The 27,059-nt window shown below is 41.6% G+C and overlaps 1 protein-coding gene across 2 annotated transcripts in view; it reads left to right on the forward strand.

The window, feature by feature from the left end:
• Positions 1–27,059, forward strand: part of hdac11 (histone deacetylase 11) — a 120,723-nt gene that overhangs the window by 13,019 nt on the left and 80,645 nt on the right. For both annotated transcript variants that reach the window (XM_078543462.1, XM_078543463.1), the window contains exon 5: positions 18,703–18,819. In XM_078543462.1, coding sequence (XP_078399588.1) covers positions 18,703–18,819 — 117 coding nt within the window. The remainder of the gene's footprint in view (positions 1–18,702; positions 18,820–27,059) is intronic.

Below are 27,059 nucleotides of genomic sequence, written 5' to 3' on the forward strand. Positions count from 1 at the left end.
ATTGGATCACTGGCGGGCAGGCTCGGATTTGTCTGCCGCGCTGTAACCTCACTGTTTCCTTGTTCCAGGTGCCAATTTTAAAGTGCACCAAGGTGCAGCCTACTTCATGTCTATAGACCAGGACTGCTCCAGGCCACAGATGGCTCCGAAAGCAAAGGTGGCAGCAGCCCTCTCTCTGGGACGCGTGCTGCGTGCAGTGTAAGGCCGCCACAAAGCCCTCTAGCCCCACTCTGGCTGCAGGAGGTCCACCAGAGTCACCAATCCGGCCTGGGAGGCAATGGCAGCGGTGGTCAGTGCCAGCGGAGCACAGAGGAGGTCAGCCATCCAGTGCAGAAAGAGGGTGAATGCTCTCATCTGTTGCGCCAGGGTAAGTAAACCACCTCATCACTGTCAACACACTTCCAAACCCGTCTCACATTCACAGGGCTCTCACACCTCAAGGGACAACACCACTAACTCTCACACACACCCACACATTACCATCAGACTGATGTCCTCTGGAGCTCGCATCCTCATCGCGTCCATGGCTTCACTCACCACGCGTTCCACGCAGTGGCATGTGTCCTGCACACACTATACCCATCTGTTTTCATGCACAAGAAGCTGGCTCTCAACAAGAGGGAGAGGTCCCAGACTGGAGTGGAGTGGCTGACATTAAGCCCCTCACTCACTTTGAGGAGTGTGCCATCACGCTGACTGGTGAGGGTGTGGACTGTGCCTGCGGTGATGGTGAGGTCGGAGGCGAACACCCACGTGAGGATCCTGCACCACGTCATCGCTCTCTCAACGCAACTGTGAGTGCTCTCTCTCCTGTTTTTGACTCTGCTGCCATGCACTAATTATCTCTACTTTGGTTCTAAGGGAGCTCTGCCAAGTGACTGACGCTCTCAGCCAGCCAGTCCCTCAGCTGTCCTCACCTCCAGCCAAGAGGAAACCTCTTCCATTGAAGAGCTGAGAATAAACAGCCTGGAAGACCTGTCATAGCACTTGGCCACACCCCCCACTAGCTCAGAGACACACATCTCGGTGGGACCTAGGTATAGAGCAGGCTCAGGTTCACAATCTGTTGGTCACTGCACAGACACGAGTCTGCAGCAGGAGGAGGCTGGTTCAGCCAAGCTCCTTGAAACCCGGAGGACTGCTGGGGAAAAGGCATCTGTGAGGTCCAAGTCAGATGACGAGCCTCTTGATTCGGCCTTCCAGCTCATTGTGGAGAGTTAGCAGAAAGCGGGGGAACATCATGCAGAGCTGATAAACCTTCAACAGAGTGGCGCACACATTGGAGGAGTGCGTCTGCCTGCTCTCTGATGAAGTGGTGCCCACGTGTGCATGCATAGAGGTCTCCATGGGAAGGATGGCAGACGCTATGGAGACCATGGTCCAGCAGAATGCAGAGATGCAGTGCTCTCCATCATGGTATCCGTGAGTGAGTTCCTGCAGTGGCAACGTGAGGAAGAAACTGGGTACCCAATGTCCCTCCAGGTGCTCCTTCCACTCAGAGTCAGGCCGGGGCCCTTGGGCACCCAAAAGAGAGGAGGAGCGGCAGCTGGACACCCCTGGGTCATCCAGTCAGGAATCTCAGGCTGTCCGCTCCCTCCGAGTCCCCTTTGCCTGTGACCCCTCAACCTCGTCCTCTGTCACTGCAGAGGGAGCAGCTGACCCCACAGAAAGACAACCAGAGCAAGCCGGGGCCCTCAAGGCTCTCCAGAGTATCCATGCCGAAGCCATCAGAGGCAACAGGGCCAACAATTGCACAGGCTGCCTCCACCCCTGCTGCGGATGTCAGGGCAGCACCTAGAAGAAGTGGTAGGCCTAGAAAAGTTGAGAAATTCTGACCACAAGTGGTTGAACAGGTGAACACATTTTGTCACTTTTTTATAATCTGAATATATTCACTTTGTGAAAAATGTGTAATGTTTTCTTTCAGCTTCATTTCTTGGCTTCGTGTGTCCTCCCCCTGCATCCGTTAAACCCCCCCCCGCACTAGCAGTTCAGCTGTACGCAGCCGAATACGAGTGATTCTGGAGGGTGCGTGTGTGTGTGGTATGGCCTTTCGGAGCCTCATGGACGCCCTCTCCCACACGCGTGGAGCCTTCATCCATCACACTCATCTCACTGTCCCGAGCATTTTAATGCTGGCTGCTGGGGTTCTCTTTTTCAGTTGTCCATCTGAGCTGACCTGCATCTCCGCCCACCCATTGATCGCACTCCCACGCAGCACCTTTTCCCGTCCAACACGAGGCTCCGCTCACTTTCGATTTGCACAGCATGGTAGTCGTTAAGTTTTTGATTAGCTCCCCTGTCCTTTCCCCCTCCCTAGTCACCCACGTCCTTTTCCCCCATCACAGTCAAACCCCCCTTGGTATCACCTTCTACCTCCCCATCATTGTCCTACAGCCCGAACCCTTGTCACTCCAGGATGTCCAGGTGAATGACACACCCTCACCCTCCCACCCTGCTGGCTCCCTCTGCCCCCTCTCACATTCACCATTCCATCCTATCTCGCCCACCCTAAGTTCGCTCTCCAAGAGGCTCACATTGACTTCACGTGCCTCTCCCTTGCACATTCACCTGGACACTCCACTCCTACCCGTTCTCCATCCTCCTCCTCCGCCCCCCAGCCCTTGGCGAAGTCCATGAAATTCAGGAGCCTCACTGAAGTTGACGCTGCTGTGTGGAGACCTCCTACCTTCCAAGAGCTGCTTCTCGGCAGAGCCATGTGCATGAGGATCCATCCAACATGCGATGCATGCGTTCTTCCAGGGTCCGGTAGCTCTAGAGCTCCAGCATCATCATCTCCTCAGATGTCTGCGATCCGAGCAAGGCCATAAAAGTAAGTCCCGCCTTCTGCAAGTCTCGCTTGTCCAGATGTTGTCCAGAGCTGGTGTGTTCCCGCTGGCATAACAGTAAATAGGGTGTGAGGGGATGATTCTGGTTTGGCCTTACTTTGCATCCCATTAACGGGATCACATTGGGTTCACACTGGCCTCCTTTGGGTTTCAAGATCCGCCATGGCAGACACCACTGGCTGATCCCGCTGTGATTTCACGCTGGCATGAAACTGACTTCTGCCCCTCCCACTGACTTCTTCCCCCTGCCCGCCCGCCATGACGTCCGCTGCCAACAGGAGCAGAAAATTCCGGCATTACTGTTGGTCAGTATTGTCTTCAATCCAAAAAACAGAATCAATTTTGTATTTTTATTTTGTAATCTAATAGACGCTTTGCAGAAGATTTAAATTTTCTGGAAAGAAGAAGTTAATATTAATTGCTTGGTTCTGCTTCTTGAAACCTTTTTAAAATAAATATCATTCTTCCCCATTTTTGCTATCAGATTTTAATTAATACCTTCCATTTGTCTTGTACTGTGTAATAAATCAAACATTATTGGGCTGAAATGAAAGTAATAAGCAACAAAATTGCATTTGAATTGGTCAGCGCTATATTTCGGACATAAAGTTATGCTCTACAATTATCTTTTATTTAGTAAAAAGGTCAGATTTGTTTTGAATGCACACATTATAACATATGGATTGTGGACTCATTCTGGTGATAATGTGATACTTTTTTTTCACCTCCATGCAGCTTTTTCTGATCTCTTTGAAAAGGTGGTTTGTGAGGATTGTGTGGTATGAATATGCTTCCTGTTCTGAAAAAAAAGAGGAACCATTCTATTTTAAACTTGATAGTGTGAATCACATTTGGCATATGACTTATTAGGGTACTGGTCCTTAAATTTTAAGCTCCGTTTTATGTGACCTACTGAGGTAGGAGCATAATGAGATACCCACCAGCCCTTGTGATCTGTTGCTGCTTTCTGGTCAACTGCAACTGCTACTCTCTACCTGCTGCTAATACTTCTGTCATTGGTCCCCCACCCAAAGTCACTTCACTTCAATTTCTTTCCACGCACCATGAGCGTTGCAAGAAATGTGTGAGGGGGAGGGGAAAGGAAATTCATTGCTGAGACAAAGGTCAAAGTAAAATAATGGAGGTAAATGGAAGACTAAAGTAGTGGAGAGAAGGGATGAAAGGAAAATAGGGTAGGGAGAGAAAGGAGAGCGCGAGAAACCAAGGGAAGGAGGACGATGAAAAAGGATAAGCATAAACAAAAGTAGGAAAGACACCATGAGGGAAATATTGGAGACAAAGATGGAATGAAAGGTAGAAAAGCAAAAGGAGAGTTTTTTTTTTAAAATTTGCAGATTTGCTTGCAGTATTGACAGCATGTAGGGGCTAAAACACTGGAAAAGTTATGGTTGGGCCTCATTGCCTGGTGTGCAACAGTTTCAGAACCATTGAACTTTGGAACAGTCGGTTAACTACAATGTATTCTGGCACAAGGCTATTCAGTTCTGTAACATAGTCCTTAATAAACTGAATTTCAGAGTCTTAACCATTTTCCTTGAAGCTGTCCCACTTAGATCGTTAGCTTTTCACAAAGCAATTCTATGGCTACAAGTTAATTTACTATCTTGGAGCAAATGCACTATACTGTATAGTTTGTAGAGTGCACTTGTGCGAGTTGCATTTTGTGGGTGATACATGGCAGACAAACTGGAACAGGTTTAGTGGGCAGAACAAATCATTTCCTGCCTTGATTTTTTTTTTGAAGCCAGAAATAAGTCCAGTTTATCTTGTATTAAAACTGATTATCAGAGCCTATATTTTAGTTGATTTACACTGACAATGGAAGGTCGACTCTAGTTAGGATGCAGTTGCTTTAATTGTGAATTATTAATATAATTGGGGATACTGGCTGCTGATAGAATCTGTCATTAATTTACTTAGAAATGGAGCAAAAATGAAATGCACATATAAGAATGGAAGACTATTTTCGATAATTTTGCAGCATTTATATATCTTAGGCCAGCATAGACTAGCTGCAAAACATAAAACTGACCATAAAACTGCAAAATATTAAATTGCTCCATTTAAATAAGATATAATTTACTCTCCTGTTTAAAAAAGAAACCTCTGCATTCTATCCTCTCTTGAAGGGGCTGATTCATGTAGTGATATGGTTCTTCTTGCTCAAGTGTCAATTTCATGTATGTGAGGACAAGTGATGAAGGTACAGAGGCAATTTGATCATTGGAAAAACACACCTGTACCCATTTCTGTCTTTGCTTGATGTCTACTTATTTTCCCTGAGGCAGATTTTGTGGGCCCCAGGGCTTGGTTGTCTCAAGACCGATACTCTTGTGCAGTACTAACAGTAAAAGCCAGAGAATCACTTGCAGTGGCTTCTCTTCCAGCTCCTGTACCTTAACTTCTGGCATCCCCAAGAAGACAGCATTGGTCTTCTCCTATTTCTCACTTGCATGCTGCCCCTCGGCAACATCATCTGAAGGCACAGCATTAATTTTCATGCAAACGCTAATGACATCTTGCTCTAGCTCACCATGACCGCTCTCACATCCTCCCCGTTGCTAAATTATTTGGCTGCTTATTCAATATCCAGTAGCAGATGAGCAGAAGTTTCCTCCAATTAAATATTGGGAAGACGGCAGCTATTGTTTTTGGTCCTTGTTCCAAATTCCATTCCCTAACTATTAACCCCATCCCTCTTGCTGGCAACAGCCTGAGGTTAAGCCAGTTTGTTTGCAGCCTTGGTGTCACACTTAGCCTGGAGGTGGCAGGAATGAGGTCAGAAGCTCACCACTAAGACTGCCTATTTTCACCTCCAGATCTTTGCCTGTCTCAGCTCATCTGCTGCTGAAACCCTTATGCCTTTGTCACCTCCAGACTTGGCTATTACAAAGTACTGTTGGCTGGCCTCCCACGTTCTATCCTCCATAAACTTGAGATTGTCCATAACTCTGCTGCCTGTTTCTTAACTCGCAGCAAATCTTGTGTCTCTGTCGCCCCTGTGTTTGCTGCCCTACATTTGTTCCTGGTCAAGCAGCACCTTGATTTTAAAATTCTCATCCTTGTTTTCAAATCCCTCTAGAGCCTTCACCCTCCCTACCTCCATAATCTCCTCTAGCACTCCTCTAACTCTGGCCACTTTTGTTGCCCCAATTATAATTGCCCCATCATTGGTGGCCATGCTTCAGTTGCCACGGCCCCAAGCTCTGGAATACTTTCCCCATATCTCTCCACCTCTCTGCTTCGCTTTCCCCCTTTAAGAATTTTCTTAAAATCTACCTCTTTGACCAAGCTTTTGGTCATCTAACCTAATATCTCCTCATGTGGTTTGGAAGTGTCATACTTGGTTCCATAATGTTCCTGTGAAGTCCTTTGAGATGTTTCATTATGTTAAAGGTGCGAAATACTTGCAAATATATGTTGTCTATACTTCATTTGTTAAGTATCCAGCCCTCCTGGTGAAGAGATTTTAGTTTTGTTGTTTAGGTGAACTTTAAAGTTCCTCATAAGAGCAGGGGGTTCTCCCAGTATCCTGACCAATATTGCTCCCACAGTTGCTGTAATGAAAAGTAGATTAACTGGTCATTCATTTCGTTGCTTTTTAAGGGATTGAGATGAGTGCAAATTATCAGTCATGTTCTCTTTCAATGTAATTCCTGTGAAGTGCTTTGAGATATATCAAGGCACTATATGAATGTCTTTTATGACAGGACGTACTGGACAGCTGTCCAGTGCGGGCAATAGATGACTATGTCCCAGCTACCTAGAGAGACACAAGCCAGTTACAGCACCCCTATCATTTGTAGTTAAGATCAGGAAACTCAGCACAAGTAAGGATTTAAACCTAGGATTTATTGGCCTGTGTATCACTTTGGCACATTTGCACGTTTGGCGAGTGCTTACCAGTGAGCCCACCAGAAAAGACCATTTTGCTAAGTTTTTGTTTTCCTTGTGTGATGAAAAGAATAAACCAATACTTCATTGTAATAATTATTTCTTCATAAAGCATATTATTGTGAATGGGAAAATAAACAGTATAGAATCATAGAAATTTTGCGGCGTAGAAAAAGGCCACTTGGCTCGTTGGGTCTGCACCGGCCAAAAAATGAGCCACCCAGTCTAACCCCACTTTCCAGCATTTGGCCCATAGCTCTGCAGGTTACGACACTTGAGGTGCATATCCAGACACCTTTTTAAATGAGTTGAGGGTTTCTGCCTCCACTACCCTTTCAGGCAATGATTTCCAAACCCCTACAACCGTCTGGGCGAAAAAATCTTTCCTCACCACCACTCTAATCTTTCTCCCAATCACTTTAAATCTAGGCCCCCTAGTCACTGAACTCTTTGCTAAGGTAAATATGCCCTTCCCATCCACTCTATCTAGGCACCTCACAGCCTTGTACACCTCAATCAAATCTCCCCTCAGCCTCCTCTGTTCCAAGGAGAACAACCCCAGCCTATCTAATCTTTCCTCAAAGCCGCAATTTTCTTGTCCTGGCAACACCCTCATAAATCTCCTCTGTACCCTCTCCAATGCAATTACATCCTTTCTGTAATGAGGTGACCAGAACTTCACAAATTACTGAAGTTGTGGCCTAACTAGTATTTCATATAGTTCTAGATAACATCCCTGCTCATATATTCTGTGCCTTGGCTAATAAGGAAAAGGATTTCAAATGCCTTAATCACCTTATCAGCCTGTCCTGCTACCTTCAGGAATCTGTGGGCATTCACTCCAAGGCCCCTCGCTTCCACTGCACTTCTCAGTACTCGCCCATTTATTGTGTAATCCCTTGCCGTGTTTGACCTTTCCAAGCTGCTGTACTGTACAATGATTTAATGTCAAGTGTAACACTGAACATGCTTTTGCTGAGAGTGGTGACCAAATGTTAATAGCCTGTGGTTTCCATTTTGTGCACAATCGTTGTTCTGGGTGCAAATTGCACCCAAGATTTTGCTAGTTTTGGGAAGTGTTTATTTTCTCATGTTTCTGCTCAGTCGTTTGCATAATAACAAACTTCAGATTTTCCATGACCAGTGCAATTGGGCAGTGACTTGGAGAGCTTTTTAATGTGTTTTTGCTTTTAAAAATATTCCTTGATATGTTTAAGGGTGGGTGAGAACACAGAAATAAGCATCTTAATTAGTGTTTAGTCCACCGCCCGTGAATAACCTGATTTTTAAATAATTTGTTCACTGAACCCTCTTTTGTACTTAATGAATTAAATGTCTTTAGGTTCCAGTTAGTATGATTGTATTTTGCCTCATGTCTCTGAACCTTCATTCTATTTTTTATAGACTGTGTCTCATGTGATTTGTGCTGCTGGAAAAAATGTTAAAATGCCAGTTGCTGATTTATTTTTTACTGATTAGTTAAATTGAAACCTGGCTTGGCTATAGAAAAGGAAATGATGATTGATAAATGGAAAAGAACTTGCCTGACAGAGACTAGTGGAGTTATGCATAAATCACATGAAATGAAGGACAGCATTTCTGTTGGTATTGTAAAATTTGCTAAAATCACCAAGCAATCAGCAAGTCTCATATTGGACCATAAAAAAGGATTTTGGTGCAACATTGACCTTTTCACAGAAAGGGAGTGATTTTCATGTTGCTATTGCCCTGTTGTGGCCTAACTAATGTTTCATATCGTTCCAGCATAACTTCCCTGCTCATATTCTATGCTTTGGCTAATAAGGGAAAGGATTTCATATGCCTCAATCAACTGCTCAAAAATGGGCTGGTAGCAGAATCAGAATTCCTGGACTTGCTGAAATGTCAGCTTGCCAGTGAGTTTACGTCCATGTTGATTTTCGGGTGGATCTCCAGCCAGCCACAGCTCCTGCACAAAACGTGGGTGGCTCATACATATGCAAATTGACTGTACATAGGAGTCAAGTGAGGCATTTGGGACCGTCATGGCCATTTTTCGTCTATGCCTCATTGCTATCACCATTCACTACTCCTGCCTGACGGCAATGAATGGTACAAGTTGGACAGGTGACCATTTCCATGATATTTATTTAAAAACATCCCTGGCTGCTTTCAAGTAAAGCTTCAGAAAATTTTGAGATGTTGCATTGGCAATTTTAAAGAGTTCACCTTAGAACATTTCAGTGTACTTGTGTAGCTGCTGTAGAGCGGTCTAAGCTGTCAAAATACTTTTAACTTCATGCTTTTTTATTCATGGAGGTCCTCCAATGGCTCTCACTCCGGCAGGAGGAGAAATAGCAAATAATCGAGCCAAATATGTCTTCATCAGCTACAGCCCTAATAGAATGAGATGTGCTCCAAAAATTCTTCTTGCCATGGGAACAGAGTTGTCCTCTCCAGCAGTAAGACATGCAATCAATTGTCCCAACTTGTTATGTGTTATTGTTATCATTATCAGTTGCAGTCAAGATCACTGAATCTTTTGCCTCCCTGCTTCCGGCTCTTTCAAGGCTTCCATAGGGAATATCAAAGTCAGTAATGTTGCATTAAGCAAGTGATTGATGCCTTGTTTGCCAGGTGACAAAGTTAGTCATTTTCACAATGGACTTCCAGAAGTAGCAAGATAGGGCTGAAGGGTTTTGAGCAGATTGCTAGAGCTCCCTAAGGTTAGGTGTTATTAGCTGCACCCTGGTCACCCCATGGGCTTCTTCACTTGACCCCATAGCCTAGTGAGGGCTTCCACTGCATTGATGTGTAACTGGGGTGTGATCACTAACAGTGGATCATGTAGGTCTGTGCCTTGACACTTATGTTTTGCCAATCTTTTCCTCCTGCACATCAAATCAGATGTTGACTGCTAGGAGACAGAAACTATCTCCTGCTCGCTTGGCTCACAGCTTCTTAGAAACACGGTTTGATACGTTGAGTTAACTTGAGCCCTTGCTGAGTAGACCATTGGATTCCTCAACCAACAGCCGTGGAACAGTGTTTTGCTGTATTTGCGGTGCCAACAAGGCATGGAATGACCATTGGAGGAAGGCTGTCAGCTTGATGAGGGAGAGGATACAGGTATGTAGAAGATGGTGAGGAAGTTTCAACTTCTGATGCACAGAAACCATCTTTCTTAAGGACTATGGCCCTAAAGTCTGCATTTCTGTAACTTTTAGTGGGGCTGGGATGTGATTTGACTTTCTTTTTCTGGATCCTTTTTGCCAGCATTAGCTGCTCCTGATTATTTGTTCTCGGTGAATCATCCAGTGCAGACCTCTGTAACATGCTATGCCCTGCAAGGTGCAATTTTCTGTGCTTAGATTTGAAAGGATTAGAGTGAGCAACAGAGCATCTTTTGGAGGACAGTCCTACTCCATCTCTGTGATTGGAATGGTTGTGTTTCTAGACCTTGGAAAAGGGAGAGAAAGGAAAGTTTGCATCTAGTTGGAAGAGTAAGCACTAGCAGGTGAGTAGGCTACCATGCTGAATGTGGGTGAGATTGTTAAGTAGAAAGAGAAAAGAAAGCAAAGATTCTGATACACTCTGCTGGGCATTGCCTCCAACCTGACCATCTTTGACGCTGTGCTCTTTGTCTTCCAATAGTGTTGATTGCAACCTTTTTCCTTTGGTGTCAGTGTGTTAGAATGGCTGAACGTCCTCTGAGTGTTAGGATCATACCTTGTTCTAGTTGTCTCCTTCCCAGTGAGACCCAGCTCTGCATGCAGTAGGAGTGGAAGTGTGCTAATAACTGCCCTTGGCAAGGGCTTTTAACATATATTTGTGCATGATGGCATGAAAAAGCAGCAAGTGTGGCCAGTGAGGCGATGGTAAGATCCTGCAGGACTTTGCAGAGGGAGTGAGAGATGTAAAACGGAGGCTCGCCTTTGCAAATCGTTAAATTTCTTTCTGCCTTGCAGTCAGGTTCCATGGTTGGCATTTTCTGTCATCATATTCCATGCTCATGCACTGATTTGCATGGTACCCCTCAACTATGTATAAGGAAAAAGACCTCTTTGTTGACTATCACTTACAGTGATATTATCACAGCATCAGAAAACCTTGGCGTTCTTATTGGAACTAGTATTGCCTACTGCTACACAATCTTGCTTGGTTCTGTTTCCTACTCTAGGAACCCACTTACTCTAATGTGCTGCTAAAGACTTTAAATTATTATACCGCTGCCATACTTCCCATCTCTTAATTGGCAAGCTGCCTACTGGGGGCATTTTTGTGTTGGCAGCTCACTGAATAACTGGGGCCAACCATTAAAATTTCACAGGGACACATGCTGACTTCTCCAGGTTGTCACTTACTAACTACCCCTGCCTGCCTGATTTACTGCCATGAAATTCTCCCTGAAGCATTTGATTTGACCATGAGACATATTACTTTAATGTATATTACTCCTTGGCAAGTATATATTTGGAATATTATCTGAAGTTTAAAGCGCTTTTTCCCTAAAAAAAAAACTGCTCTGATTATTAGAAACAGAAGTGTGAGACTCAACTGAACTAGTCTCTTTTGGGAAGAGCCTGGAAAAATGTTGATTCAAAATGAAATGAAATTCTGGATGAATTTAAGAACAGCACTTAAATTTAAAACTAATCAAAGATAATCATACAGTGAGGAGTATTATGGTATCTGTGTTACATGGACCATTTTCAGTTGAAAGTTGAGATAACTGTAACAATAGTTGTTGAAGGAGCTTATTGATGAGAAGCTGGCACTTAACAGGATGGTCAGCTTTTCAGCTTTTAGGCTTAGGCAGTTAAGTTATTTCTGGAACATCATTACCCAATTCAATTTTCCATTACTTATACTTTTTAGCTTGAGTACCCAAAAAAAATTGTAAGTGAAATATGTTATGAAATATTTATAATGAATATATTTATTTTTATCGGCATACTAATGACCAGTAATTTCCCAGTGTTCTTCTAGAAGTGGAAAAACTCTACAAATTCTCTCATTTGCACCTGAAATTATGGTCTTTTGTTATATCCAAGCTGAAAAATTATTTATTCTTTTTTACCCAGGAATGTGTCTAAAACTGGAATTATTTTGACGCCCATTCCTTAACGTTCATCTAATAGCATCCGTTTTAAATTATCCTCCATCATGCCAAAATGTTCTAATTGTAATAATTTTTCTTTTAACCGCGGAGCTGACACCTGGATTATCTCCTATGTGGTATAAATTCCACTTTTTTCCCCAAATTATCTCTCAATGTACAAGTGATCAATTTGATCTTGGCAACTGCTGCCTCAGTGCAAGACAGTGCAGTAACTCTGTCGCAGAGCACACATTGGAATTCGAGTAGTTTTAAATGCCCACAAATCTTGCTTCCATATTTTTGTGAAGGAACCTCTCATATCCACTGTGAAACACCTAAGTTACATAACAGGTCCCTGATATTTTTTTTTGGGGGAAAATCAAATCAAATCATTTGCTCTTAATAATTTGCATGCTTTGGGTGTGTGGATATATAATTAAAATCAGTTTTCAGTAAGCTGCCAATTTTCATATCTCTTGCATTTCAAAAGCAATAATGGTAATTCCCTGTGGCCTGTAGGCATGTATGTTTGTACTGGCAGCTGATGTTTCTTTTTACAAAATGCTCTATTTCAAGCTGTACTATGAACGTATTGTTGTGTTTTGTTTCATTTTAATTCCATGTTAGTGCATTTTATTATTATAACTTAATAATTCAATCTAACTTTTATAATGTAGGTTCCTTTTGACATAATGTGCACTTTTTAATAGATGCTTCCAAAACCATTTCACTCTGAATTACTGATGTCAAATGCCTCCCCGGTTTAATTTCTGGGAATACATAATCTCATAAATTAGCCATAAATAGATATTTTGAATGAGTCAGTGCTATCTTTTTGGTTGTTGCAAGATGGCAATTTTTTCATCATGTGCGATTTGTTTCAACTACTGACCTGGCACCTAAAATGAATTTCTTCATTGTTACATCCGTTTATATTCTGTGAATGTATTTTCTTCTCTTCCTGCAAACAGAACAATTTCTTGGAGGGCTTACAAGAGGTATCAAGTAAATCTTCTTGTGCTTCTGCTGTGTACATGCTTGTGAAAATGAATTGACTCGAAAGCTATCCCCAGATTGTGATCTTGAGTTAACATTTCTTTTGCTTGCAATGATCAGTAGTGATTAAAGTGAAATTGTTTTGCGCAAATGTTTTTCTGTTTCAATATTAAACAAAAATGGAACCTTTTCTTAGTAGAGGTGAAATGTGCTGTTTCTGTGTTTTAAGTAGAATGGGCCCAGTTTCCACCCTTACACTGGAAGTGCAAAACTGACTCTTTACATCCACGGATGAATGTTTTTTTATTTCTGCCTGTTCCTGTTCTAAATGTCCAGTGCCTGATATTTGGATTTAAGTGAAGTACAAAAGTGCATCTTAAGGGGCATTTGGAAGCTCCAGGAAGGAATTTATCATTGTTGGCAACCTTCAGTAAACCATTCCAATTACCCCAGAATTTTATTGTTCCTTAAAATCAAAATTCCTAGGTTGTTTGTTGAATTTTTGTCCTAATGGCAATGGGAAACCCAAAACATTTGGGGAAAAAAATGATTTTGTTCTAGTACAGATTAATCTTATTTATGCACAAATTTGAGTTATTGCTCAAGAAAAAAAGAGCATATGCAGGATGTAGCAGCCTGTTCTGTTTACAATTGACCGGACAATCTTAAGTATCTGTGTTTACTCCCTAGTATTTATGTTGCAAACTCATTGCCAGTATATTTTATGCAATTGCAATGCTTGTAGGCTCTAATGAGCAAATAGTAGTTCCTCCTTGCATCTGGAAGGGGGAAGGTAATTTGGCCCTTTTTATGTTGTATTCCAATGTGTGTGTTGATTATTTGGCTTGCTGTATGTGCTTACAGATTGCTTATTGTTCGTGTATATGTTTTGCGTTCACAAACATTAAAGGCAGAATTTTTAATTCAATGTGTTGTGTATGAAAATGGTATTTCCACCACTACATTCTGCATAATGTGAAAACATGCAGATGGTATTTCAGAAGCAGATCACATACTTCTAATGATTATGTTGTACTCATTCCAGTGGAACATAGGACATGGAGTATGTAGGAACGGAGTGAATGTAATTTATTTATTTTGGGAAGTAAGGAAAAAGTGATGACAAGGACTTTGAATTAATTTAATTAAATTCCATTGCTGTAACATTATCTCTTTTATAAGGAAATTGTACAAATTATCTGTTTCCTGACAACGATAAGTGGAAAAAAAAATGGGGACAGCCCCCCCTCCCTCCAAAAGAAAAGCCAGGATATGTATCCAGTTCCCAACTGCCTTTTTATCTTGTTAATGAAGATGTTATCTCCATTGATGTTGCTGATAAAGAAAATATTACTTTGGTCTAGGCTGGAATAAATTTTGTTCATTTTAATGGAGAACTTGAAAACAGGTGTTATTTATTATATATAAATGGTGGCCTGAAATTTGCTGGAATGACACATTTGTCCATTAACACCATAGGTTTAGACTGTTGTGTGCCTGATCCTCCAGTGGCTTTATGTCTAAGTTGTCTGGAAAGTATTAGGTAGGTGGCGATTCTGAAGTGGTGCAATGGCCAATGTATTGATCCTTTTAATGCTAATGGCTATGAAGATGCTGCAATCTGCCAGCTAAGTTTTCATGCTGAATTAAATTAATTATTTGGATGTTTAACCAAAATTAAATGTTAAAGCATAAGTGATTAAGGGGTGTATCTACTATGAAATGCAGAAGTCTGACTAGGAACAGCAACCAGGAGATATACTACCAACACATTTCAAATCCTGTATTCCCAGATGGTGTGAATGAACCATTTGCCTAAAACATCCACAGTTGCATTTTTAAAAAGTTATTGTCAAAGGCCTTGGCATTTGTAAAAGGTCAAATTCTGCTTTGATTTAGCCAGTATCTTCAACTGCAGAGTGTTTCAATGGCTTTGCTATCTGCACACGCATATCTCAATTCTACTAAACATAAGTGCTATTTTTTTAGTTAGTTAGCACTTACGAAACAAATGTCTTTTCCAGCTCAGTGAAGTTCTCCAATTAATTGAGTTTTTTTAAACTTACAATATCAATTGTGCCGCTTCCAGGTCTAGGCCATTCTGATTTAATCTGATAGCATTGTTCAAAGTGGCATTAATGCAGCAAATTTGGACATCACCATTGATTTTATAGGGAGGTGGAGCTATGATAATGAAACCTGAGCTTCAGTGAGGGCTACGGCAGAGCAGCTCAGAGGTTCCAGGATATCTTTGCATGGTGCAAATAATAGTTTGTTACGTATGCTGCCATTTCCTAGAAAATAATCTTCTGTAAGAATGGCATACACTGAAGATACACCATAACTATAGCATAAATTTCCAGCAAATTTTGTCCCAAGTTTTTGCAATGTATGGTATACTATTTTTTAGTATGATCAACTAAGATTTCTTTAATGCCAGTAATTAAATTTATACTTAAATACATTTTTATGTATTTTGGGAGCAAATACCATTTGCCATTGACACATTAAGTCTACATACAGTCAACAGGGGTGAAGTTTGGGAAATGAAATGGAGAGCCTTTTCTTTGCTGTATCAGATTTGAAAAGGCATTCTTTAGCTTGGCCTTGTCAAATAACCAAATCTCTGTCTTTTAATAACTGTGTAGTATAGATTAACACTACAGTTCTTTTTGTAAACAAAACTGTTCGCAGTTTTGTTTCTTAATGTACTAGAAATTTAACCCGCATGCTAACAAGGGCAACGACGTGTCAGACAGTTTCCGACTAGCCCTCACCAACAGATTTGAAGTACTACTGAGGTCAGGCGTCATTGAGGAACAGGGCGGAGGAGAAAAGTCAACAAAAAACAATGACCCAACATAGAAGTTGACTGATGAAAGATAGCTGGCACAGATCAAGTGGAACTAGGAAAAGAACATTGAATGAAGATGATATACAGAAGACTGGATAAAGTCACGAAGAGCTGCAGGAGAAACTAAATGAAAATGGATAGAGTTAAAAGGCAGGGAGGCACAAGAAGCAGCAAATCAAAATGATTCCAAAATGCGATACAGGATCATACAAAAACTGGTGCAAGAAACAACACCACTGTACTAATCGAGGGCAAAGACGGCAGGATGCTGTTGACAGATTAGCAGCAGGAGGCGATGAGGGTGAAACACTTTTGGAAGATCCTCGACCAGTCCAACCCCAGCTCCATGTTTGAGTTCGATAACCGCACCACACCTCAGCAGCTGAACGTCAACCTGGGCGAAATTGCTGGATCAGAGGTCAAAAGAGCCATTCAGAGCTAGAAGTACAACAAGGCACCTGGGATTGATGAGATACCAGCAGTGCTATTGAAACCTATCAAAAACACTGTCAAAACAGAACTGACCGACCTGTACAAGGCCTGGACTGCGGAGGATGTCCTGGATGACTGGAGGCGAGGAGTAATTGTCAAAATGAAAACTAACAAATTTATGGAACCTCAGCGACTGCAACAACTAAAGAGGCATAACGCTGCTGTTAGCACCTGGCAAGTTCTTCAGCATGGTGCTACTCAATAGATTGAAAACAAAAGTAGGCAGTATCCTTTGTGAAGAACAGGCAAGTTTTGGTTTTCTTCATTCATGGGATGTGGGCATTGCTGGGCAGGCCAACATTTATTGCCCATCCCTAATTGCCCTTGAGAAGATGGTGGTGAGCTGCCACCTTGAACCACTGCAGTTCATTTAGTGTGGGTATACCCACTGTGCTGTTAGGGAGGGAGTTCCAGGAATTTGACCCAGCGATAGTGAAGGAACGGCGATATATTTCCAATTCACGATGGTGTGTGGCTTGGAGGGGAACTTCCAGGTGGCGATGTTCCTGTGTATTTGCTGCCCTTGTCCTTTTTAGATGGTAGCGGGTGTGGGTTTGGAAGGTGCTTTCTAAAGAGCCTTAGTGAGTTCCTGCAGTGTGACGTGCACACTGCTGCCGCTATGTGTCAGTGGCGGAAGGAGTGAATGTTTGTTTGTGGATGGGGTGCCAATCAAGTGGCTGCTTTGTCCTGAATGGTATAAAGCTTCTTGAATGTTGTGGGAGCTGCATGCATCCAGGCAAGTGGAGAGAATTCCATCACACTCCTGACTTGTGTCTTTAGATGGTGGACAGGCTGCGGGAAGTGAGGAGGTGAGTTGCTCGCTGCAGGATTCCCAGCCTCTGACCTCTTGAACCTGCAGTATTTATATGGCTAGTCCAGTTCAATTTGTGGTTAATGGTAACCTCCAGGATGTTATTAGTGGGGGATTCAACGATTGTAATGCCATTGAACATCAAGGAATGATTGTTGGGTTCTTGTTGGAGATGGTCATTGCCTGGCACTTGCATGTCGCGAATGTTACTTGCCACCCAAGCCTGTATATTGTCCAGGTCTTGCTGCATTTTGACGGACTGCTTCTAGGGTGGCAGATCTTTCTGCGAGCAGATCTTTATGCTCAGGAGCATCGTAGAGCAGAGCATAGAGTATTAGAAGCCACTCATTATCAACTACATTGATTTCATCAAGGCTTTTGATAGCATCCATCAGCAATCACTCTGGCACATCCCAAGATAGTATGGCATCCTGGAGCGGTATATTAACATCTTCAACACCTTGTACAAAAACTCCAGCTGCTGTGTTAAGACTAGCACATGCACCACAGGCTCCTTTTTAACACCATCACAGGAGTACAGCAAGGCTGCATACTGTCCCATCCCTTTTCCTTTTTGGTTATTGATTTCACCATGAGGAAGGCGATCGTGAGTGCAGACTTTGGCATCCCATGGCAACACCACCAGGTGACAAACCTGGATTTTGCAGACGACGTTACCTTGCTGGCCAAAGAATCTCCCACGCGCTCTAAGAGATAACCACCAGTCTTGAGAGTAGCTGCGCCAAGGCTGGTGTATGCATCAGCTGTGAGAAGACCAAGGCAATGACGGCTGGATGGCAATAAGGCCTTCCCATCACCATCGGGCAGCAGAACATCAAGGACATTTACCACTTCGCCAACTTAGGAAGCAACATCTCCAGAGAGGATGCTGTGGAGATCAACGTCCACACAAGAATTGGAAAAGCAGCATTAGTCTTCCAGCAGCTCCACATTGGGCATTCAACACCATCAACACAGCCATGAAGCTGCGACTCTGCATGTACACTACATAGTAATGCCAAATACAATCTGTGCCAGCAAGATGTGGAAGAAAACAGCAAAGGTGTCATGTAAGTTGGACATCTTTCACCAGCGCTGCCTGTGCACCACAAGGATGAGACAGCATCACCAATGAAGAAGTGCTACAGAGGATTGTTCAGATGCATGTGGGACATTGTGATGTTAAGACGACTGATGCTGGTGGGACACACATTTCGCCTCCCAGACGTACTGGCCAGAGTGCCAGTAGAATGGACACCACCAGATGGAAGAAGACGATCGGGTTGGCCAAAGAAGACCTGGCAAAGTACATTTAAGGAGGACCCCCAAAAGCAGGACACCACCTGGGCTGAAGCAAAAGAGATTCAGGTGAACTGGGGCCAATGATAAAGTCTTGCTGCCCATCTGTCCTGCGTGGGACCGGAGGAATTGAGTCTAAATCTAAGTAACTTCTTTTGTTTAACTTAACTTTTATTAATTTTAGTTGTGAAAATATTTTCTCACTGAAATGTGTTTTTCATATCTAATGCAACTTTAAATGAATGAAGTTTTAGAAAGTAATTATAACAAATTTCAACCAATGGTTTTTGAAATTTAGAATTATATTCCATCCAGTTTGACTTCTGTGTCAATGTTTCTTTTTAAGACATCAAATTTAGTTAGATATAACACAGCAACTAACCTTCCACGTATCTTTCTTCCACAGTGGTCATTTATAGTTGCTACTATAACTGAGATACTACCCGTGGCAATCCTGCCTAACTTTATCATCCAGAGAAAAGTACTAAGACCTTTCAGGACACAGACTGGAGGAACAATTATGGTAAGGAAACTGTTTTATTTGCAAGCTATCTTGCATGGTGAGTTACCAATTTTTTTTAATACCTGAATTGTTCTCCATAGACAAAGGTGTGTCTGTCTGATCACTTCACTTTACACAAGTGATTGAATATCTGGAACTTCATCTCTGGTGAACCATTTTCAATGAATATTTCTTCAAATATTAGGCAGCATTTGTATTCTACAATGCATGCAGTTGCTAATTGTTTAAATGGTGCATTATCACTCCTCTAGTGAAAGATTCATTCCTGTAGAATAGCTGATAATGAATTATTAAGAGCCTTAAATACAGTTTTTTGTCTTAGAAAATCTAAGTAATTATGCTCGGTTCTTAAGAAATGCTGCATAATTGTGTTGCTCTAGATAAGAGTAGAATGTATGAAAACTTAATGTGCTTGTACTAATTTCCTTTGTGTGCTCTTTTTTTTTACATGGACTAAATAAACTGGTTAGCATTTGTGTAATAATAGTACAAGTGCAATTTTTTGGAAGTTTGTACATGAATGTTGTTTTAAAATTGCTTTCTAAAATTTGGTTCTGTGCTCTGCGTAAAGTGTATGACCTCTCAGTGACTGTGACTGAGTCCACTCTGCCCTCCCTTCCCAATTTACGTGGCACATGCATCACAAGTCAAAAGACCAAGGTGCATCACAAGCCTTTCCCTTGAACAGGAGAAATATCAAGCAATCGGAGGTCTGATCCTCAAGGCTCAAATGTACAATTCCCATGCCAAACACTCAAATCACCTCTCTGTAACCAGGAAGTGAATACAAGCCAGCAGTGTTGATTTCAGTCAACCATGGCTCGTAGAAGGCAGGATCTCACTGCATTGACCCATCTGAATCTCACAGAACAGGAAGAAATTTCTTCAATCCTAATTTTCACATTGCTTCCAAGATTGGCATACCATGCCAAGAGTACAACTTATCAATGAAATCGCTGTTTGTCGCAATCCATGGTTTTATTATACATACAATTTTCGCATTTACAATCTCCCATTGCATAGTTCCTTTTAAGAATATAAGAAATAGAAACAAGAGTAGACCATACGTCCCCTTGAGCCTGCTCTGCTGTTCAACACAATCATGGCTGATCATCTGCCTTAACTCCACTTATCCATCTGCTCCCCATATCCCATGATTTTTAAAATTCATTCATGGGATCTGGGCGACGCTGGCTAAGCCAGCATTTATTGCCCACCCCTAATTGCCCTTGTTCAGGGGGCTGTTAAGAGTCAACGACATTGTTGTGGGTTTGAAGTCACATGTAGGCCAGACCAGGTAAGGATGGCAGATTTCCTTTCCTAAAGGACATTTAGATTCCCTGAGAGACCAACAATCTGTCTATCTAAGGCTTGAATATACTAGACGATTGAGCATCCACAACCCTTTGAATGAAGAAATTTCTCTTTATCTCGGTCATAAATGATCAACCCCTTAACTTGAGACTGTGCCACCATGCTCTACTCCCCTGTCAAGGAAATGACTTAAGTGTCAACCTTCTCAAGCCTCGTCAGAGCCTTTGTATGTTTCAATGAGATTACCTTTCATTCTTCTAAACTCCCGAGAATATAGACACAGTTTACTTGGTCTCTCATCAGTCAACAACCCTCTCATCCCAGGAACCAATCTAGTGAACAATCTCTGCTGCACTACCTCCAATGGAGAGAAACTGTGCACAAAACTCTAGGTTTGATCTGACCAAAGCCCTATACAATTGTAGCCAGACTTCCTTACTCTTGTACTCCAATCTCCTTGCAATAAAGACCAACATGCCACTTGTCCTCCTAGTTGCCTGCTGTATCTGCTTGATAATATAGTGTACCATGTATGAGAATACCCAAGTCCTTTTAAACATCAACAATTAGAGGTTTTACGCCTTTTAAAAAATATTCTGCTTTGCTATTCTTGCTACCACAATAAATTACCTCAAACCCTCATATTATACTCATTTGTCACTTTGTTGCCCACTTAGTTAACCTGTTTATTTGTCTTTGCCACCTTTTTGTGTTCTCCAATGCTTACTTTCCCACCTAGCTTTGTGATGATTCACTTAAAGTCGTTTCACTTAAAGCTGTGATTTTCAGGAATGCAGCCACATCAGGAATCTCTAAATTGTCAACCTGTCCTCCAGCTTTTAAGTATGACTACACCCCCATACCCCACCCCCATCACACACACAGGAGAAATGTTGGGCAATGTATCAAGAACTTGTTAAGATGAACTTGGCACTCAATATGGGTTAAGTATACAGAACACACAAGTCTTGTTTGCAAAATGCAAGTTAAATCCAGCTGAACAACTGCTTCCAGAATGCCATACGAGCTTGAAACATTGGAGCTTTGATGATACTTGCATGTAATAGGTTGAGATGGCATTCTTCAAATAAGCCTAGTGAGTGTAGTTGTCAGGAAGCTCACACTTTAGTTGGTGGTAACCAGTTTGTTTGGCAGCTCAACTGGCCAAAACCCCAAACATGAAGAGTGGGGATCTAGCCCTTGGCTTCCTGTTCAGCTGCGTAAGGACAGATGGTGTATAGAAGTCTGAACTGGAAGTCAGAAACAGATGGTAAGAACTCCCTTCTTAAGCCTAGCACTATTCAGTTTCAGAGAATTGCAAGTAAGAGTGAATTTAGCTTATTAATAGGGATAGTGTAATGCACTTCCTTATTTTCTATCTTTTAAGTAGCATTCCACAACAGATTCAAGTTCATATATAAGTAAAATAAACCAGCTTGTTGGTTTACACTTCACACTGGTGTTCATCAATGTGTTCATCAATCTGTCTTTCCAAAAATAGAAGTGCACAAAGAAGCATGTGTGAGATTGCAGTATTCAGCTCCTAGAACAAGAGTTTCATCATTACAACCCCTGACTAATATCATTTGTATGGCCTGAATATTGTGCAGTAGAATTAAAATCTTGATCATACTCCACAGACAGGAGAGACCAGTGATGTTGAATTCAAACAAATATCCAGTGTGGACCTTTAAGTTTATGACACACCCTATTCTACATTGGTATTGAATATTAAGAATGTGGAACTTTTGAGTCCTGGTATTGCCTGTTATTTAGTTGGTTGTCAGCTTTGAGACCTGGGTCAGAAGCCATACTCTCAGCAAAGACAAGCTCAGTAACCTCTTATGGTTTGCTATATATTATGCTAACAGCACAGAGAATCTATCTCCGTGGCCACAAGTTCAAAATGGTTCCTGTTTCAAAATTGCTTAATTTGAGGAAATATTTGAGGAAAGAATTAGTTGTTGTTTGAGAGTGAAACTTCGACTTGTTTGTATGTGAATAACTGCTCAACCGTGGAATTACAGTTCTGTAGAATGAGAAACTACATTACAAAACAGCAGTTACCGCCCTCAAATAAATGTAATTAAACCTATAATGGAGTACTGCACTAGAAGTTTTTCACGCAGTGTGCATTCTTAGGGCCTATAATACTATAGCTACTCAATTTAAAAAGGAAATATATTCTATTAAATTGCCAGATATTCTAAGACATATACATGTAGTAATGTGTCTGTCATATATTGTTGTCTCTTTCATATTTGACTGCTGGCTAGAATCAACCTGAAAACAAACACCATGTGAAATGATACTTCTGCATGCAACAGTCCTACTTTAACATAACAAAACTCTGGTCTGGCGGCATAATAATGAATACAATAGATAACACACTGTTTTTGAGGAAGGAGTAAACCATTGGTCCATCTTATCTAACCATCCAATTTCCCATAAGATTACCAACTAGATGCGGTTTTAAATCTAATAATTGTGAATGCCATTTACCGACAAAAATCATCTGTTGAACTCACGGGGCAGAATTTTATCAGAGGCGGACTGTTCCGGTTGGTGGAACTGAAAATGTGCGCCACTTCCACTTTCTTGCTTTTACCCATTTCCCATGCAATTCTAATTAAAATTTCAAGTGCTGGCAGTGTGCACGGGAGACACCGTGCAATTCTGTGGCAGGGGAAGCTTTTCACTAGTGAACCCCACCAGCAGTCAACAATGCTGCAGCTAAGGGCAGCCTATAAATAAAGCTCCTGGTCAAACAGGGAGGCTCTGCATCACAGCCAAAACTTGCCTGCCCAACTCCATTGACAATGACGTAAGACTTATTGGGAGCACTAAGGCGGCATGCGTGTTTTTCAAATTTAAATTTTACTAGTAAGTATTTCATATTACATTGATTTAATTTTATTCATGTGTGCATCATTGTTATTTGTTGAGACTAGTCTAATCAGAGAGCTAAATGTACTGGCACACCTCATTGTTGGTATGCATTGATGGTTACAGGGAGTTAGGGACATTTCCTTTATTGTGGAAGAAACAATGTTGTGTTTTTTTTTGGTTCACTCTTTATTGAATATTCATGTTAGTGTCCAGTGTTATACTTGCCACGCTGTGGGACATGGTTGAATTTGCAGCCTCAGCTGGCCCTCCCTAAAGGAGATTGTCCAAGATCACTCTCTCAGTGGGGATAATTGAAATGTCATAGGTGAGCTCAAAGCCTTGTAAGGACTCTGCAGTCAGCATCCTGAGATGGACTTACTTGTGGATAGTACTGACCCCACCCTTCAGGCCCTTCATCATCTTACCTTGATTGATTGTTTGTTTGCCCTCACCACTCCAGGATGCCAGGCCTTTTCCACTTTACTCCTCCACGCCCCTGACCCCACCCCTCTGCCCTCCCTTGGATCCCTCTTCTACTCCTCAATGTACCCAAAAACCAATCTTTCAACCCACAACCCCCCACCCCCTCACCCCTATCTCTCCCTTTCTGTTCCCGAGCCTCCATGTAAGCTGTCATTCTCCTGCTCCCTTCCCTTGTGCCGTAGAATTCAACAAGGAAATCCTCTGACCTCGGACACAGTTGCACAAAGCTGATGGGTGTACACACCTTTAAACAAACGTGACCTAGGTGACATGAGATTCTTGTGTGCCACTGACTTAATCTTGAGGATAAGATGTAATTAAAAGAGTTTCAATATAATGAGTATTCATGGCATGCAAACGTATTACAAGTAGGAACCCGCTACAGGATGGTATGACTTAATAAGACCATAAGACATAGGAGCAGAAATTAGGCCATTTGGCCCATCGAGTCTGCTCCGCCATTCAATCATGGCTGATAAGTTTCTCAACCCCATTCTCCCGCCTTCTCCCCATAACCTTTGATCCCCTTACCAATCAAGAACCTATCTATCTCGGTCTTAAATACACTCAATGACCTGGCCTCCACAGCCTTCTGTGGCAATGAATTCCATAGATACACCACACTCTGGCTAAAGAAGTTTCTCCTCATCTCTGTTCTAAAAGGCCTTCCCTTTACTCTGAGGCTGTGCCCTCGGGTCCTAGTCTCTCCTACTAATGGAAACATCTTCCCCATGTCCACTCTATCCAGGCCTTTCAGTATTCTGTAAGTTTCAATCAGATCCCCCCTCATCCTTCTAAACTCCATCGAGTATAGACCCAGAGTCCTCAAACGTTCCTCATATGTTAAGCCTTTCATTCCAGGGATCATTCTCGTGAACCTCCTCTGGACCCTCTCCAGGGCCAGCACATCCTTCCCGAGATATGGGGCTATAAATTGCTCACAATATTGTAAATGTGGTCTGACCAGAGCCTTATAAAGCCTCAGCAGCACATCCCTGCTTTTATATTCTAGTCCTCTCGAAATAAACGCCAACATTGCATTTGCCTTCCTAACTACCTCATCTCAACCTGCTGTTGGGATATTGAAGCTTTAGCTTCCGCCTAATTCAGCCATCCCACACTCCACCTTTCCTGCTCTAGCAGATTCCATAAAATTCTTCCTGTAGTTTCTCGTTCTACCATCCTTGCTGGAAGTCTGTTCAGCATAAATATTACCCTTCAACCTGAATTCCCAATTTTCTTTTATTGTCCTTTAATCTACAACGCCTTGTTCTTTAACATCACGCGTAGCAGAAAAAATTAAACAAATTTGTGTTTTCCAATTTGCTCCTCATGTTAAACAACACTTAACCAATCATTGATCAGTATTTTCTTTTGACCCACAGGGTGGCTAACTTCTTGTAGCTCTATATATTCTGGTCTGCAGTTGATCTGGTGGTGCTCTACATTCTCTCTGATAGCTTAACTTTAAAAAAAAAAATTATAATAATTAAGTTGAGCCCAAAACTGGATGGAATATTTCCAATGTCATTTCAAGGCAGGATGTACTTCTAGAATTGCCACTGTTCACTTTTAAGCTTTATAGGTAGAACATTATACAGATAGGTTTAGCAATAGGTATCTAGAAGGGCTCCTGTTTTTGATGAATTCCTAAATACTTCAGTTCCTGCTTTTTCTTTTTCAAAAAGATTGCACAATTATAAAACTTCCATTTAAGCATTTAAGTTGCAATAAAATCCTTCCTTTGAATGTTGTCAAATGAAGAAATTTTACTTTTGAATGCCTATGGACATGTACCATAAATATGATATTAACATAGGCTTTTGAAGTACTGTTGAGATCACTCAATTGTGTGTAAGTAAAAGTCAAAGGTTTGTGGCTAGATTTAACTTTTGATATCTATGTAAATTATTGTGTGCATTTATGATATTGTAATTCCAAGAAATCTGTAGGAGCATAAAGTATGGGATAAGAAATTACTATTTAGTTTATCATGTTGCTCCTTACACAGACCATGTGGTGTGTGTGTGATTTTAATTCAGCTGGGCAAGGGTTTGATAGGAGTCGGGTTATCTGGGGTTTTGGAAACATGAAAGGGATACAGGTATTGAGGTATAAGTAAATAGAAGACCTAATATTTGCATTTTTAGATAAGTTGAGAAGTTGTTAGAATTTCCAAGGTTGGGAGGTGGGGGGGTGGGTGGAGGTGGCCAGAGGTGGCATCCTGCATCTTACAAGAGTTCATAGGTAAACGAATAATGGGGATATTCTATTTTTATTGACCCAAAAGCAAAGAGAAGATGGAAACATGAAAGATCTTACATTTGGAAGGGTTTGAGTTTCAAAGATGCTTGAGAACAATAGGATTCAGATGAAAGGGAAAAAAGGTATATTAGAGTTATCTGTGGATAGCTGCTTTGTTTAGCTATTGAGCTGGATAGTTGTCAAGCTGGAGATATTTGGCATTGTTTGAGCTGTTGAGAAGTCTTGGGCTGCAGCAAGTAGTTTCATTCTGAAGTGAATTCCACCACAAAGTGGAAAAGGGTAGAGGTCATATAGTACACTTTTATTGAAGCTACAGCAGTTTGCCTTGTGTAATATTACTGGATTTCACATTTAAATATCTATAAGGGCTGTTGCCTGGAAAGTGTTTACTTGGGGGTTTGACCAAATAGAATTTTGGGAGAATGTTTTGTAAGACTAACCATAATTGTGTAACTGTAATCTTGTGTGCTTAAGTTTTCTTTTATTTCTTGTTAATAAAACTTTTAATTAAAAAAACCCAGAAGTGGTACTGGACCTCTTGCTGCTGAGATTGATACTTCTCTTTATCAGAATACCAAAAAAAAGATTGTGGCCCGTAAGCCAAGTTTCCCTCTGGGATTTGGTTTGCGCAGCAATTAACACCGGCTGTGGTCATAAAAAATGAAATTTCTGCACATATAGTCTTTAATTGTCAAGGAAATTGAACAAAATTCCAGTATGGCTGTCTATCCATCTACATTTTGTCAACCTTTACCAACACCACCTTCCTTCCCACTTGAGCCAATGGCACACAAATAGTCATTGCTACTCAGTGGGGGCTATTTAATGGATGTGACAGGGTTTTCACCCCAAAGGCTATACTTACATCCAAACATGAGTACACAATTGGGGTTAAAAATCAGATGTCCTATAATCATTAAGATCCTACGATAAAAAGCTACTGAAATTTCTAGTTTTGTACAGTACTATTAATCCTCTCTTGCAAACAAAATATTAAAATTATAAACGAGTTCTGGAGTTAATATTCAGGGACATAGTTCTTCTTCACCAGGAAATCCATAGACGCAGCGGATGCAGCCAGATCAAATGTACCAGAAGTATGACATTCACACACACAATGTACGTGTGCTGCATATGAAGGTGCATTGACTTTTTTTTTGAAAGGGCATACATCATGTTGCATGACATGGTCTGAAATCAGTCACTGCACCAGTCAATTCTGAGTCCATTGCTTAACAAGAAAAACTGTGCATAGTGCAAACATCTAAAGACATTCAGTGTCTTTTGTA

Source organism: Cetorhinus maximus, chromosome 6 (assembly GCF_964194155.1).
Source record: "Cetorhinus maximus chromosome 6, sCetMax3.hap1.1, whole genome shotgun sequence".
NCBI lineage: Eukaryota > Metazoa > Chordata > Chondrichthyes > Lamniformes > Cetorhinidae > Cetorhinus > Cetorhinus maximus.